This window comes from Heterodontus francisci, chromosome 14, assembly GCF_036365525.1.
Source record: "Heterodontus francisci isolate sHetFra1 chromosome 14, sHetFra1.hap1, whole genome shotgun sequence".
NCBI classification, from domain to species: Eukaryota; Metazoa; Chordata; class Chondrichthyes; order Heterodontiformes; family Heterodontidae; genus Heterodontus; species Heterodontus francisci.
This window is the reverse complement of record NC_090384.1, coordinates 37473334-37490266: the sequence shown is the minus strand read 5'-3', so window position 1 is coordinate 37490266 and position 16933 is coordinate 37473334. Positions and strand designations below refer to the sequence as shown.

The following is a 16933-nucleotide window of genomic DNA, read 5'->3' as shown; positions in this document are numbered from 1 at the left end:
TTGTCCAATAACCACAACCATCTTCCTTTATGTTAGGTATTACTCCAACCATTGAAAAGCAACAGCTCCATCCTCCCACCCCACTGATTCTCATCGACATCAATTTTGAGAGGGCTACTTAGTACCACACTCGGTCAAATACTGCCTAATAGTAGGGAAGTCACTCTCACCTCACCTTTGGAATTCAGCTCTTTTGTCCATGTTTAGACCATGGCTGTGATGAGGTCTGGAGCTGAGTCGCCCTGGCAGAACCCAAACTGAGCACTGGTTAGTAGGTTATTGCTATGTAAGTGCCACGTGATAGAATGTGTAATCTACAGTGCTATCATTTTGATGATGATGGAGAGTTGACTGATTGGGCAGTAATTGGCTGGGTTGGACTTGTCCTGCTTTTTGTGCACAGGACATACCTGGGCAATTTTCCACATTGTTGGGTAGATGCCAGTGTTGTTGCTGTACTGGAACAGCTTGGCTAGGGGCACGGCTAGTTCTGGAGCACAAGTCTTCAGTATTATTGCCGGAATGTTGTCAGGGCATAGCCTTTGCTGTATCCAGTGCCTTCAGCTGTTTCCTGATATCACGTGGAGTGCATCGGATTGGCTGAAGTCTGGCAACTGTGATGCTGGGGACCTTAGGAGGAGGCTGAGATGGGTCATCCACTCAGCACTTCTGGATGAAGATGGTTGCAAATGCTTTAGGCTTGTCTTGTGCGCTGACGTGCTGGGCTCCCCCATCTTTCAGGATGGGGAACGAAACAAAGTGCTGGAAATACTCAGCAGGTCTGGCAACACCTGTGGAGAGAGAAGCAGAGTTAACATTTCAGGTCTGTGATCTTTCATCAGAACTGACAAAGGTTAGAAAAGAAATAGGTTTTAAGCAAGAGAAGGGGAGGGGAGTGGGGAAGAGAACAAAGGGGAAGGTGTTTGATAGGGCAGGAGAGATGAAATAACAAAGCTGTCCTGGGACAAAGGCTAAGCGTGTGTTAATGCTTGTGGTGAAAGACAAAGCATTAGTCCAGAGAGACTGTTGATAGCGGAATAATGAGCAGCTCTGACTACATGAAAAGCAGACACATGGTTAAAAAAAAATATTAAAAAAAGGCCAGTCATGCTCTGAAGTTATTGAACTCAATGTTCAGTCCGCAAAGCTTGAGAGTGCCTAATCAAAAGATCAGGTGCTGCTCCCCGAGCTTGTGTCGATGTTCACTGGAACACTGGAGCAGGCCAAATACAGAAATGTTGGCATGAAAGCGGGGTGGGGTGGGGTGCTGTTGACGTGGCAAGAAACTGGAAGCTCGGGGTCATGTTTTCAGACTGAGCGGAGGTGTTCAGCAAAGCAGTCACCCAATCTGCACTTGGTCTCCCCAGGGTAGAGGAGACTGCATTGTGAGCAGCGAATACAGTATACTAAATTGAAAGTAGTACAAGTAAATCACTGCTTCACCTGAAAGGAGTGTTTGGGGCCTTGGATAATGAGGAGAGAGGAATGGACCAGGGTGTCGCGGAAGGAACAATACCTTCGGGATGATGACAGGGGAGGGGAGGGGAAGATGCGTTTGGTGGTGGCATCACGCTGGAGGGGGCGGAAATGGCGGAGGATGATCCTATGGATGTGGAGGCTGGTGGGGTGGAAAGTGAGGGAGGAGAAGGCGTGAGGGCAGAAGCACAGGAAATGGGGCGGACACAGTTGAGGGCCCTGTCAACCACATTGAGGGGGATTCTTCGGTGAGGAAAAAGGAAGACAATTCAGAGGCACTGTTGTGAAAGGTTACATCATCAGAGCAGATGCGTCGGGGACGGAGAAACTGGGAGAATGGAATGGAATGGAGTCCTTACAAGAGGCAGGGTGTGAAGAAGTGTAGTCGAGGTAGCTGTGGGAGTCGGTGGGTTTATAATGAACATTATTGGACAGCCAATCCCCAGAGATGGAGACAGAGAAGTCGAGAAAGGGAAGGGAAGTGTCGCAGATAGATCATGTAAAGGTGAGAGATGGGAGGAAATTGGAAGCAAGTTCTACCACCTCCAGCGTGATGCCACCACCAAACACATCTTCCCCTGCCTTCCCGTCAGCATTCCGAAGGGATCGTTCCCTCCGCGACACCCTGGTCCACTCCTCCATTACCCCCGACACCTCATCCCCTTCCCATGGCAACTGCCCATGCAATTGCAGGAGGTGTAACACCTGCCCATTTACCTCCTCTCTGCTCACTATCCAAGGTCCCAAACACTCTATTCAGGTGAAGCAGCGATTTACTTGTACTTTCAATTTAGTATACTGTATTCGCTGCTCACAATGCGGTCTACTCTACATTGGGGAGACCAAACGCAGATTGGGTGACCGCTTTGCAGAACACCTCCATTCAGTCTGAAAGCATGACCCTGAGCTTCCAGTTGCTTGCCATTTCAACACTCCCCCCTGCTTTCATGCCAACATTTCTGTCTTTGGCCTGCTGCAGTGTTCCAGAGAATATCAACGCCAGCTCGAGGAGCAGCACCTGATCTTTCGATGAGGCACTCTTCAGCCTTGTGGACTGAACATTGAGTTCAATAACTTCAGAGCATGACTGGCCTTTTTTTAATATTTTATTTTTCAACCATGTGCCTGCTTTTCATGCTGTCAGAGCTGCTCATTATTCTCATTATGCTCATTAACAGTCTCTCTGGACTAATGCTTTGTTTTTCACCACATTCCCTCATTTCCCTCATATTGGTTTCCTCACCACCTGCCACAGGCCCAGTCTGGCAGATATGTCCTTCAGGACTCGGCCAGATCGGTCAGTCATGGTGCTACCGAGCCAATCTTGGTGATGGGCATTGACGTCCACATCCAGAGTACATTCTGTGCCCTTGCTAGCCTCAGTGCTTCTTCCAAGTGGTGTTCAACATGGAGAAGCACTGATTCATCAGCTGAGGTGGGGGGGGGGGGCTGGGGGGGGGGGGTGGGCAGAAGGTGGTGATCAGCAGAAGATTTCCTTGCTCATGTTTTATCTGAGGCCATGAGACTTCATGGGGTTCGGAGTCAAGGTTGAGATCTCCCAGAACAACTCCCTAGTTGTTATACTGATGGCAGTGTTTTATATGTAAACACTCTCTTTGCTTGTACATTCACATATATAACAGGATTAGAATATCATTGATATATTGCTTCAGTTCTATTTAAAATCTAGGTGCTGATGGTACAGATCATCCTAAATTGACCTCAGCTTTTCTTTTGTTTGTTTTTTTGCCTCTTCCATGAGATTCCAGGATTGGGGGTTGGGGAGACCCAACATTTTCGGGTGGGAAGAACCTAATGATCTTTTCCAATCATTTCTGCGGGTTCACAGGATAAAGATAGGCATCTGGAATAGTTCTGGATCCAATTCAGTGTTTCTCTCAATCTGGTACAGCTGTGGCTCAGTTGGGACACTCTCACCCCAGAGTCAGAAGTTTCTGGATTCAAATCCCACTCGAGGACTTGAACATACAAATCAAGGCTGAAACTCCAGTGCATTACTGAGGAAGTGCTGCATTGTCAGAGATGCTGTCTTTCTGATGAGGTATTAAACCATGGCCCTATCTGCCCTCTCAGATGCACTATTTTGAAGAGCAGGGGAGTTATCCCTGGTGACCTAGCCAATGCATATTTCTCAATCAACATCAGAGAAACAGATTATCTGGTCATTCTGACATTGCTATTTTTGGGAGCTTGCCGTCTGCAAAGTGGCTGTCACCTTTCCTATATTACAATGATGACTACACTTCAAAAGTAATTCATTGGTTGTACAAGGCTTTGAGACATCTGGTGGTCATGAAAAGTGCTATAGAAATGCAAGTCTTTCTTTCTTATTGCTTAGTTTTGAAGAAGGAATATATTTATTGGAACTTATAACTTAAAATAATAACATAAAAACAAAGGACCAAAGAAAAAGCTTTTAGCTCTTCCAGCTTGGTAAATCATCCATGGCTGGTTTCTAAATACATCTGACAAATTTCTATCTTTTTCTACTTCCAAACTGACACCGTATTTGCATAAAGGATTTTTATGTCAGGTTCCAATATAATATTTATAATTTACTGTTGGTTCTTATGTTGCTTTGTCCTTCAATATCTCTGCTGTTTCCTGGTTCTGCTTTTGTTCATGTGGCTTCTGGCATTCTGTATTTCTCCTCCTCTCCATCCTCTTATGGATGAGAGAAGCCATTCGAGCCATCTTAATTCATCCATCCAGGGTCACTCCCCCATTATAGCATCTAATTGTTTCTTAAATGATCGCAGGATTATCACTTACACCAATCTATCTTGGAGTCCATTCCACATGTTGTTCTTGACTTTGGGTGATAGCGTAAACTGAGTGCCTGATACTTTTATATATCTCTCACTTCTGAGACTGTGCTGACAGACTCATGAGATCCTCTGGGAGAAACTGGTTTTCCTGTAAACAACTTGGCATTTTTTAATATTCAAATATGAATATTTTATATTTAGTGATCCACAGGATTGTCTCTTTTTGTTAAGATGGCATTTTGCAGCTGTACCAGTGGTTAAACTCTATCACTGGAACTTAATTCAAAGCAAACAAAACTTTTATCTTAGCTAAGAGTGAGTAAGGTGATAATGATTGACACCCAGGCACAGAACATCACAAAACAGTCTAATCAAGGACTAGGTTGAACAGAAAAACAATAATCAACATCTTGTCTAGTTATTATCATTACGGTAGCTCCTGTGATTAGTTGACTTCACATGATTTGTGGAATGCACATACTGTTCTATAATGCCACTTTGTTCCTCATCATGCATTACCCCTTAAAGCCCTCTGCTACTTTTTCAGACAGGTACTCATTAACCCAACCCATTCTGTTCTGTATCACATGGAACACACTGAGCCTTGCGAGATAAATTTGGTAGTTTGCCCTCAAATGGAGCATCAGTGTATGACCCTCTGCTGTCTAAATTGAGGGATCAAATCACCATCCACAGAACCTGCAAAATGATGTGTAAAAGTAAATATTCATCCAACCTACCCGAGAAATCCCAACAATCTGCTCATCTGGCAACAAGCTGATGCGCACGAAACAAGATTCAAAATTGACATCCTCTTTCTCGAGCAAATCTTTCCCCTGTACCAGAGTGACGTGCAAGCTGTTTGAGTTCATATCGTACTCCAAGCAAATCTCAATCTGCCCCACAGTGAAGTCATGGCCAAAGTTATTACCAATGGAAGATATGGAATTCAGTGAGTCTGTAGATACAGATTTTTTCATGGGTCCGTAGGATGTCAACTCCATATCCTTAGTCATAAGTTCTAGAGTCCCAAGCTCGTTGATGGTTTCATATGTTTCGTCTATCTTGAGGCTCGATTGGCGGCTGGGAAAACCCTTCTCTGTGGGCTTTTTATAACTTGAAGCCACAGTTCTCTGAAGAGAGAAGGAGAAAAAAAAAAATCAATTCAAGTGCTGATGAACATTTCTATGTATAATTCAAGTGTTTATGATGAACATTTGAGTTCACAGTCTGAAGTTGGCTTATTAGATCGGGTTGCTGCATCCACATATTCACAGTCCCGTAACCATGAATAACACCAGTGATTTGTTTATTATTGAAACAGTGAAAGTCTTTTCAGTATTGTTCACTGCAGATAAATGCCCTACATAAAAAATATTTTTGATAGATTATTATTATCTTGTGTCTTTGAATGCTAGTTATGTCAGACTGCTTTTGTAAAAGGCAATCCATATAGTCCTTTTACAAGAGCAATCCATTAGAAATAGGTTTTTAAGAAATATTAATTGAAAATGTTTCTGATATGGGATAGGAGTCTTTATGTACAGTAGGATTGGCCCCATTGTGATGTTCAGTCACACAGTAATATTTTTGTACTGTTGTTGTTGTCAACAGGCGTTTAAAGGCCTTACATGCTATAAGAAAATTAGAAGGTAGTTCAATATGCTTTATGTTAATTTTGTGGTTGGTAATACAGCATTCAGACAGATTCAGTTCAAATATGTGAAGCTTCAGATCAGTCACATTGTTAGCAGATGAGTAAGTGTACAATAACCCCTAACATATGTACACAGGAACTGGAGTAGGCTATTCAGCCCCTTGAGGCTATTATGGCATTCAATGAGATCGTGACTGATCTATATTTTAACTCTATCTACCTGCCTTAGTTCCACATCTCTTAATATCCTTACCTAGCAAAAGCTATCAATCTCAGCTTTTAAATTTCCAACTGACCCAGCCACAGCAGCTTTTTAGGGGAGAGAGTTCTAGATTTCCACTACCCTTTGTATGAAGAACTGCTTTCTGACATCAAAGCTGAATGGCCAACTCTACTTTAAAGATTATGTTCCCTTGCTCCGGACTCCCTCACCAGAGGAAATAGTTTCTGTCTATCCACCCTATCATATCTTTAATCATCTTTAACACCTCAATTAGATCACTGCTTAATCTTTTATGCTCAAGGGATCAAAAGACTAGTATATGGAATCTGTCCTCATATTTAACTTTTTTAGCCCAGTTTTATTCTGCTGAATCTGTGTTTCACCCCATACATGCATGTTTCTCTCAAATGCAACACTACCCAAGGCCAAAACTTCTTCTACCACCTTCATCATGTTCTTGAAGAGTTCCCAGTCTTGGTTGCACAATCAGTACTGCGTGGAGATTGGCCATTTCCTCTTTGGGAAACTGGTAATTCGTGCACAGATCCCAGTGCATGGTTACAGATAGGCCTTGACAGATGCCCTTGGGAGCAGGCTGTCTGTCAAGGCTCTGAGCAAACAGCACCACTTGGAGAACAACAAGGAAGTGGAACAAATAAACGATGGAAAAAAATTCTAAAATAAACGGAACTAAACCAGAGACACACATTCAGTAGAAGACACATATGAATATTCTTGCTTTACCCCAAAGTTTTAATGATTCAATGTCAAATCTTACATAAGAACATAAGAAACAGGAGTAGGAGTAGGCCACCCGACCCTTCAAACCTGCTCCACCATTCAATAAGATCATGGCTGATCTGATTGTGGCCTTAACTTCAATTTCCTGCCTGGCCCCCATAACCCTTGACTCCCTTGTAGATCAAAAATCTATCTAACAGCCCTGAATATATTCAATGACCCAGCCTTCATTGCTCTCTGGGGTAGAACATTCTAAAGATTAATGACCCTCTGAGAGAAGAAATTCCTCTTCATCTCCATCTTAAATGGGAGACCTCTTATTTTGAAACTGTGCCCATAATTCTAGATTCCCCCATGAGGGAAAACATCCTCTCCTGTCAAGCCCCCTCAGAATCTTATATGTTTCAATAAGATCATACCTCATTCTCAACTCCAATGAGTATAGATCCAACCTGCTCAAAATTTCCTCATAAGACAACCCTTTCATCCAGGATACAACATAGTGTACCTTCTCCGAACAGCTTCCAATGCAAGTATATCCCTCCTTAAATAAGGAGACCAAAACTGTACACTGAAGTCTAGGTGCAGTCTGACCAATGCCCTGTACAGTTGTAGCAAAACTTTCCTACTTTTAAACTCCATCCCCTTTGCAATAAAGGCCAATATTCCATTTGCCTTCCTAAATACTTGCTGTACCTGCATGCTAATTTTTTGTAATTCATGTACAAGGACAGCCAAATCCCTCTGTACCACAGCATTCTGCAGTCTCGCTCTACTAAAATAATATTCTGCCTTTCTATTCTTCCCGCCAAAGTGGACAACCTCACACTTTCCCACATTGTACTCTATCTGCCAAATGTGTGCCCATTCATTTAACCTAATTATATCCCTTTGCAGACTCTTTCTGTCCTCCTCACAAGTTGCTTTCCTACCCATCCTCGTATCATCAGCAAATGTGGCTACAATACATTCAGTCCCTTCATCAAAGTCATTAATATAAATTGTAAATAGCTGAGGCCTCAGCACTGATCCTTGTGGCACTCCACTAGCTACAGTTTGCCAAGCTGAAAATGACCCACTTAGCCCATCTCTCTGTTTCCTGATAATTAGCCAATTCATCCAACTTGTTACGAATGCTACATGCATTCAGATAAAGAGCCTTTAATTCTGTCTTTTTACCATTTCTCCCTACTCTGACCTTATTTGCTGGTGCACTCTTATGTTTGTACGCTCTGTCCCTTCCTGTCACAATCTGGTTATCATTACCCATATCATGACCCTGCACTACTGCCTTGTCTTTGCTCTTTAGCTTTCCAAATCTCACCTCATGTGAACCCTCTCTCCCACTATTTATTTTACTTTTATTGTGCTATTAACCCTCCCGTCGGGGAGGCGGTGGCATAGTGGTATTGTCACTGGACTAGTAACCCAGAGACCCAGGGTATTGCTCTGGGGACACGGGTTCAAATCCCACCACAGCAGAAGGTGGAATTTGAATTCAATTAATAAATCTGGAATTTTAAAAAAAGCTAGTCAAATGATGACCATGAAACCATTGTCGATTGTTGTATAAAACAATCTAGTTCACTAATGTCCTTTAGGGAAGGAAATCTGCTGTCCTTACCTGGTCTGGCCTACATGTGACTCTAGACCCACAGCAATGTGGTTGACTCTTACATGCCCTCTGAAATGGCCTAGCAAGCCACTCAGTTAGGGCAATTAGGGATGGGCAATAAATGCTGGCCTGGCCAGCGACGCCCACATCCCATGAATGAAAAAAAAACTCACTCAATCACAATATTCACAATCAGGAGAAAAGGTCAAAGGTTAGCTGTAATTAATGCCAGTGACTATGACCAAGAGGATTTTCCTGACCTCAGAAAGAGTGGGGAAGACTCATCATTGACTGTAAAATAAAGGACCTGGGAAGTTTTAATAGATTAATAAATCTACCACCTTAACATCCTTTGAGACGTTTTGAAAAAACAGCGTCTTTCACAATCACCGGATATCTCAAAGAACTTTGCAGCCTGTGAACTACTTTTTGAATTGTAGTCACTGTTGTAATGCAGGAAATATGGCAACCAGTATGCACACAGCAAACTCCCACAAACAGCAATGTGATAATAACCAGATAGTCTGTTTTTCTGATGTTGATAAATATTGGCCAGGACATCAGGAATAACTCTAAAATAAAATCAAAATACTGCAGATGCTGGAAATCTGAAATAAAAACAGGAAGTGCTGGAAATACTCAGCAGGTCTGGCAGCATCTGTGGAGAGAAACAATGTTAAAGTTTCAGGTCGTTTTTTTATACCAGGGATAACTCCCCTGCTCTTCTTCAAAGCACTGCCATGGGACCTTTTGCATTCACCCGAGCAAGGAGATGGGGGCCTCGGTTTAATGTCCCACCCAAAAAGTGGCATCTCTGGCAGTGCAGTGCTCTGTCACTACTACACTGGAGCATCAGCCTTGATTTTTATGCACAAGCCCTAGAGTGGGACTTGAACCCAGACCCTTGTGACACAGAAGTAAGAGTTCTAGCAACCGAGTCACAGCTGAGACTCCCCTTTTTGCTTGCATATTTCAGCAAGATATTCAAATTATTGTACAGTGTTTTTGGATATTAACGGAGCTCAATCAGTTGCATATTCAAATAAGCATGGAATTTATCCTACAGAGGGAAGGAAGGAAGATTGAATAACTCAGGCATTGCATTGTACATTCATCATCTTAAGCATTCTGCACAATGACAACAGGCATGTAGAAAGAGCTGTAACAAGCCCAACAATATAGTGTTAAAATCTCTTTAAAGATTCTAGTACATAATAATTGACTCAATTCGACTCTCAGGCATCACTGATAAGTGGAAGATTCAATCAGATAAAGAAACCTTTTCTGTTTATGCTTGGCCGTTCACTAATGAGGTTCACCAAGGGTTTAGGACAACTATTTCAACAATAACATGCACATTGTTAACTTTTAATTAAAGGCAAATGCAGAGATCAATTTAACAAAATAACTAAAGTTTATAGATGTGTTTGTTCAGTTTTGAGTGAAATTCAAACCTTGATCAAGGCTGTTTGATTGGTCAGATTGGCTGAATCGTTGATCATGGTAAGTTAAGGCACTTAAATAGATACTTTGAAAGAGCTATCTAACTCCCGTACTCTTTCTTCATTGGCAAATTGCTCCTTTTCAACTCCCTTTTGACAGTTACTCTTTAGGAAGGATCTCAAGGCCTTGGGGAGGGTACATAGCATTTTACCAGAATGATACCAGAGAGGAGGGAGTTTAATTAAGTGGAGGGACTAGAGAATCTGGCATTGTTTTTCTTAGAATAGAGAAGGGGGGATTTAATAGAGGTGTTTATAATTGTAAGGAGTTAGTTAGACTAAATAAAAGAAACAATTTCTAATGGCAAAATGGTTGGAAGGACACAGACTTAGGATCATTGTCAAAAGAACAAGAGAGAAATGAGAATTCTTTTTTTACTCAGCAAATAGTTAATGATCCAGAATGCATTACAGGAAAAGGTGGTGGAAGATGTTTCAATAGTAACTTTCAAAAGAGAATTGGATAAGTATTTGAAAAGGAAAAATGTGCAGGGATATGAGGAAATGAGCAAGTGAGTGCACTAATTGGATAGCTCTTTTAAAGAGTTAGCACATGCATGATAGGCTGAATGGCCTTCTTCTGTGCTGTAACATTCTAATGATTCTGTGTTGATGCAGCAACCTGTTCAATCAGGCCACATATCTTCATACTAACACAATCCAAGTTTTAAAGGTGTGAGAAATGTATGGCTACTATCTCTTGCACTGCAATATAAACCACAACGGATAACTGCACAGTGCATGCCATGAGTGTTACTATTACTTTATTATGTTGATCCCAGTCAAGACTGTGCTATTGTAACACTGAAAGTGGACTGCTGTGGACTAATGATGCACTTTGAGCCAGCAGATTGTGGGTTCAAGTCCCACAGAATCTAGGCTGATACTCCAGTTCGGTACTGAGGGATTGCTGCCCTGCTGGAGGTGCTGTTTTTCAGATGGGATGTCAGCTGGATGTGAAAGATCCCATAGCATTATTTTGAACAAGAACAGGAGAGTTATTCCTGGTGCCCTGGCCAATATTTATCTCTCAATCAACTTCACTATAGGTGATAATCACATTGCTGTTTGTGGGAGCTCGCTGTACGCGAATTGGCTGCTGTGTGTTCTACATTACGACAGTGACTACACTGCAAAAGTATAGGCTGTGAAATGCTCTGAGGTCCCGAGGTCGTGAAAGGCGCTATATAAATCCAAGCTTTTATTTTACTTCATTCAAGAATAAGTGCCTGGCAAATCCTTTTTCAGTTGTAATATGATGATGTAAATCATACTACTCCCTCATCCCAGCACAGGCAAAGCAGTTCATGGAGTGCTGAGAGTATAGCAGGCTTGGCACTCTTGATTATTTCAGGGGTAATGCCATCCTTTCCAGGGGCTTTTCCACTAGCTAGAGAATCAATGCCATCATTGAGTTCCGATTTTGTTGGCTGTTCGTCCAGCTCATCCATGACTGGCAGAAACTGGGCTGCATTGAGGGCGGTGTCAGTGGCAACATTTTCTCTGGAGTACAATTCTAGGTAGTGCTCCACCCAGCGGTCCATTTGCTTGCGTTGGTCAGTGATTGTGTCCCCTGATTTAGACTTGAGGGTGGCGATCTTCTTGATGGTTGGCCCAAAAGCTCTCTTAATGCCATCATACATTCCTCTGAGGTTTCTGGTCAGAGGCCAGCTGAATACGACTGCATAGGTGTTGCCAGTAATCAATTGCACAGTGCCTGGCTGTTCTTTGTGCAGTGCTTCTGGCTACTTTAAGTGCTATGGATGTTAACTCGCTGGGGGCTTTCTGGTAGTTCAACAATGCAGTGCGCTTAGTGGCTATGACAGGTTCCAGCTCTTCAAAGTGAGATTGAAACCAGTCTGCATTCTGCTTCTCACGTTTGTCAAAGGTGGTCATTGCTGAGTCATAGATGGTGTCTCTGATGTGGGCCCACTTCGTCTCTGCATCCCCTGCAGGAGTGTTTTGAAGGGCTTTTTCAAGTGAATTTAGAAACTTATGAAACAGCTGTGGATAAGATATTCTGTTAGTGTTGATGCATGGGCGGCCCTTCTGCTTGGAGTGATGTAGCTTCTTTGGTTTGAGTCTAACTTTGCTGCACACCAGGGAGTGGTCGGTGTCGCAGTCCGCACAGTAGAAGCTGCATGTGATTTGGACACTGTTTATAGAGGCTCACCTTGTGACGATGAGGTGCAGCTGGTGCCAACGACGTGATCTTGGGTGTCTCCATGAAACCTGGTTTAGTATGAAAGAACGAGTTGATGATGCAGAGGTTGTGATAGGTCCACAACTCCAGCAGTCTCTGTCCATTCTCATTCATCCTTCCAATGCCATAGTGCCCAAGGCAGGAGGGCCATGAATCATGATCGGCCCCAACCCTGCGCGATGCCAATATCATCACCCTTTATAAGAACAAGGGTGACCGCGGTGACTGCCACAACAACCGTGGAATCTCCCTGCTCAGCATAGTGGGGAAAGTCTTCACTCGAGTCGTTTTAAACAGACTCCAGAAGCTGGCTGAGCTTGTCTACCCTGAGGCACAGTGTGGCTTTTGAGCAGAGAGATCCACCATTGACATGCTGTTCTCCCTTCGCCAGCTACAGGAGAAATGCCGCGAACAACAGATGCTCCTCTACGTTGCTTTCATTGATCTCACCAAAGCCTTTGACCTCTTCAGCAGACGTGGTCTCTTCAGACTACTAGCAAAGATCAGATGTCCACCAAAGCTATTAAGTATCATCACCTCATTCCATGACAATATGAAAGGCACAATTCAGTATAGCGGTGCCTCATCAGACCCTATCCTGAGTGGCGTGAAACAGGGCTGTGTTCTCGCACCTACACTGTTTGGGATCTTCTTCTCACTGCTGCTCTCACATGCATTCAAGTCTTCAGAAGAAGGAATTTCCTCCACACAAGATAGTAGGTTGTTCAACCTTGCCCGTCTAAGAGCGAAGACCAAAGTACGGAAGGTCCTCATCAGGGAACTCCTCTTTGCTGACGATGCTGCATTAACATCTCACACTGAAGAGTGTCTGCAGCGACTCATCGACAGGATTGTGGCTGCTTGCAACAAATTTGGCCTGACCATCAGCCTCAAGAAAACAAACATCATGGGACAGGACATCAGAAATTCTCCATCCATCAATATTGGCAACCACGCTCTGGAAGTGGTTCAAGAGTTCACCTACCTAGGCTCAACCATCACCAGTAACCTGTCTCTTGATGCAGAAATCAACAAGCGCATGGGAAAGGCGTCCGCTGCTATGTCCAGACTGGCCAAGAGGGTGTGGGAAAATGGCGCACTGACACGGAACACAAAAGTCCGAGTGTTTCAACTTGTGTCCTCAGTACCTTGCTCTACGGCAGCGAGGCCTGGACAACGTATGTCAGCCAAGAGCGACGTCTCAATTCATTCCATCTTTGCTGCCTCCCGAGAATCCTTGGTATCAGGTGGCAGGACCGTATCTCCAACGCAGAAGTCCTCGGGGCGGCCAACAGTCCCAGCATATACACCCTACTGAGCCAGTGGCGCTTGAGATGGCTTGGCCATGTGAGTCACATGGAAGATGACAGGATCCCCAAGGACGCATTGTACAGCGAGCTCGTCACTGGTATCAGATCCACCGGCCGTCCATGTCTCCGCTTTAAAGACGTCTGCAAACGCGACATGAAATCCTGTGACATTGATCACAAGTCGTGGGAGTCAGTTGCCGGTGATCGCCAGAGCTGGCGGACAGCCATGAAGGCGGGGCTAAAGTGTGGCGAGTCGAAGAGACTTAGCAGTTGGCAGGAAAAAAGACAGAAGCGCAAGGAGAGAGCAAACTGGGTAACAGCCCCAACAACCAACTTTACCTGCAGCACCTGTGGAAGAGTCTGTCACTCTAGAATTGGCCTTTATAGCCACTCCAGGCGCTGCTCTACAAACTACTGACAACCTCTAGGTGCTTACCCATTGTGTCTCGAGACCAGGAGGCCAAAGAAGAAGAAATCATGCTGAAATGTGCCACCATGTCACTTAATGTGCGAAGTCATCATGGAAATTGATATACTGATATTTTGGTCTGCTCTCCTGCCAAACACTTTTTCATCAAGACTTCAGTATTGTCATTTTTGAGATGACCTTTTTCCTTCTCCACAGGACTTTATTCAAAGCTTTGCCATTAGCGTGACACTAACATTAAATGCTGGGATAGGAACAGCCCCCATTGCTGTGCATTATAAATAATTTGCCACAGTGTTAATTTAATTATCTAGATCAATGATTGACTGGCAATCTAGAGGGCTATAAATAAGAGTTAATGATGCTGGTAGGTGACATTATTGGTAAGAGGTGATGCACCAACTGTTTTAGTTCCTTCAGTGGCCTGTTAAATAAATAACTAAATTGGCAAGACTGTCACTGCTACGCTAGCATAACATTAAGGCTGCAGTGTTAACATAAGCTTATATTGGGATAATATTCTCAGTGTCAGTGAGTTACACCGCTAGGAATTTAAACTAGGTCCATAGCAAATTATAAAATGAAGTCATTTTATGATTGAACCATGTATTTATGGCAAGTGAGTTGCATAAATTATGCAAATCAGAAAGGAAACACAATAAATGTATTCAATATCTGTTCACTCCACAAATTATATCATAACATTTTCTTAACCAGATAGAGATCTGATATACTAAAATATATTTATGGTTGCATAAAGTGTCCAGAGACGGCACACTACATTCAGGCCTCATTAACATGCCACTTACTGATTTCTCTATCAAAATCGCTGGGAAATTAACAGGAAGTGAGTGTTAAGATTGGATGGCTGGAGGCTACCACTGAGAGGCCAGAGCAACCGCCCCAGCACAAGATAAGTGTTCCAGGAAGTGAACCCCAGTTGGGAAATGAAGGGAGCAGGGTGGGGGCGGGGCGGTGGGCAGGGGGGGTGGGGAGGCCCAATGTTTCTTTGTACGGCCTGGACAATCATTCCTCCTCCTAGTCTACTAACTACATTTTCTAAAAGCTTACCTTGCTGAGCCTTTTTGGCCCTGGCTTTTCCCATCTGATTGGCCTGGCAGGAAAGACATCACTATCAAACCACTCCTCCTCGTGCCACCCCTAAACGCAGGCCAGATTGGGCCCACGATTACATCATCATGGCACAATCTGAGTATCTAAAGAGGATGCTGCCAGCTGGGGGCGAGTGTCCTTGCTGCCTGCAATTTAAAATTGAGGTTGAGCACACCAGGGTGGGAAAGGACAGGGTAAGACGCCCCAATCAGATTTAACTGCTCCCCTGCCTAGTTTCCACCAGGTGGGCGGTGTTAAGATCAACCCCTTAAGGTCTCCTTGAATGAGATATTCAAGATAGTTGCCCCCTTGTGCTGAATTGTAGGCAGTTGTGCCTATGCTATCCCTATAGAAAGTGCATTGAGACTACCATTTAACAGGATACAGCCAGCAGCCAGGAGATGGGTTTTCATCCCATCAGTCTGGACTGAGCTCAGATGTGTGACTTAGAGGTGGAAGGGTAGTGTGCTAACTCACTCACTGGATCACTACCTCACTGTTAATTAAATCTATTTATATTGAACTGCCAATATTATTGCATAACTAACAAGAATAGGTACTAAGACTCAAGTTTGTGAGCAGGTGGTATTTGTTAATTCAGGTCTGTCACACAGTCAGGTTCAATTATTCTTTCCGTAAGGTCACCTCTGTTTGTATCCCTGTTTTAATCAATTCTGTTATCTCAAGCTCAAGAAACATTCCAAATGAGTAGAAAGGTATCTGAAACATTCGCTTTTTAACTAGTAAGTGCTCCATTCCCCTGGCATCAACCCTTAATACTTACAGACAATTCATGAAAATTTCAGAGGGACACCGAGATGCTTTTCTGGCTCTTTGAGAGAAGCTGTGCTTGGCTCTTATCTATACTTAACAGTTCCACAGCGCTAAATACCATCTTGGAAAGATGGTCCAGTTAACAAAAAAAGCAGATAATGCTAGTTGAAGCTAATAAGTACTTTTAATGGTCTGATATTTAACATGTGAGGATTGTGAGATTTCCTCTTTAAGGTTTTTAAAACCTACAGGGGCTGCTGGGGGATGTCCTGATCTCCAGTGGATATACGCATTGCACAATACAGTGTTGACCTACACAGATCATTTCCAGGATTGTGCTGAGGGATGTCAGGCAGGGACTCTTTTATGATCCTCACCATCAAGTTATCAGATGGCATTCACTGGAGCCTAAATTCGCTAGCACCCCCCAACCAGGCGTGATCAGGGCAGCATCCTAAATTCGTCCTTGGAGCTCATCATAATAACACAAGTGAGCTGCAGGCACCTGTCGGGCTCTAACCAATATCAGCCAGCACCGTGACCCATAGATACTCTGGGGAAGGTGGGGGGTGAGGCGATCAATGGGTGGGGAGGACAGGTGTATGGGTGGGGGAGAAGCAATCGGGGGGAAAGGGGGAGGAGTAGGGGTGGGCCGTTAGTAGTCTGTAGCTGTTTTGTGGGGGCAGGAGGAGCACTGCTGCTCACTCGATTCCACAGATCCCAAATCACTGTACATTTTTGGGCCATTTATTTCAGTGGCCTACATTGGTTCCCTTTAAAAACTGTAAGTCATGACCTGGAAATATAGAGCTTGCATGTCGTTAGTTCAAATTTATCTAACAACCCTCAATATGGAAATGAGGCCGTGCTCATTTCAGGCAGCTGCCATGATCACCTAAATAATGGGCTGATCGATTTAGTAATGGTTCAAACATGCGTGTGGATCAGGCATGGGTCTCTGCCCTGCTAAATTAGTTATCTTCATTTTCATTCATTCATGGGATGTAAACATCGTTGGCAAGGCCAGGATTTATTGCCCATCCCTAATTGCCCTTGAGAAGCTACTGGTGAGCCACCTTTTTTAACCGCTGCAGGCTATGTGG

The 16933-nt window shown here is 43.6% G+C and overlaps 1 protein-coding gene across 17 annotated transcripts in view; it reads right to left on the bottom strand.

Moving 5' to 3' along the window:
• syt12 (synaptotagmin XII) overlaps nt 1-16933 on the bottom strand; it is a 263045-nt gene that overhangs the window by 32824 nt on the left and 213288 nt on the right. For all 17 annotated transcript variants that reach the window (XM_068045994.1, XM_068045999.1, XM_068046002.1 and 14 more), the window contains one exon: nt 5006-5398. In XM_068045994.1, coding sequence (XP_067902095.1) covers nt 5006-5398 — 393 coding nt within the window. The remainder of the gene's footprint in view (nt 1-5005; nt 5399-16933) is intronic.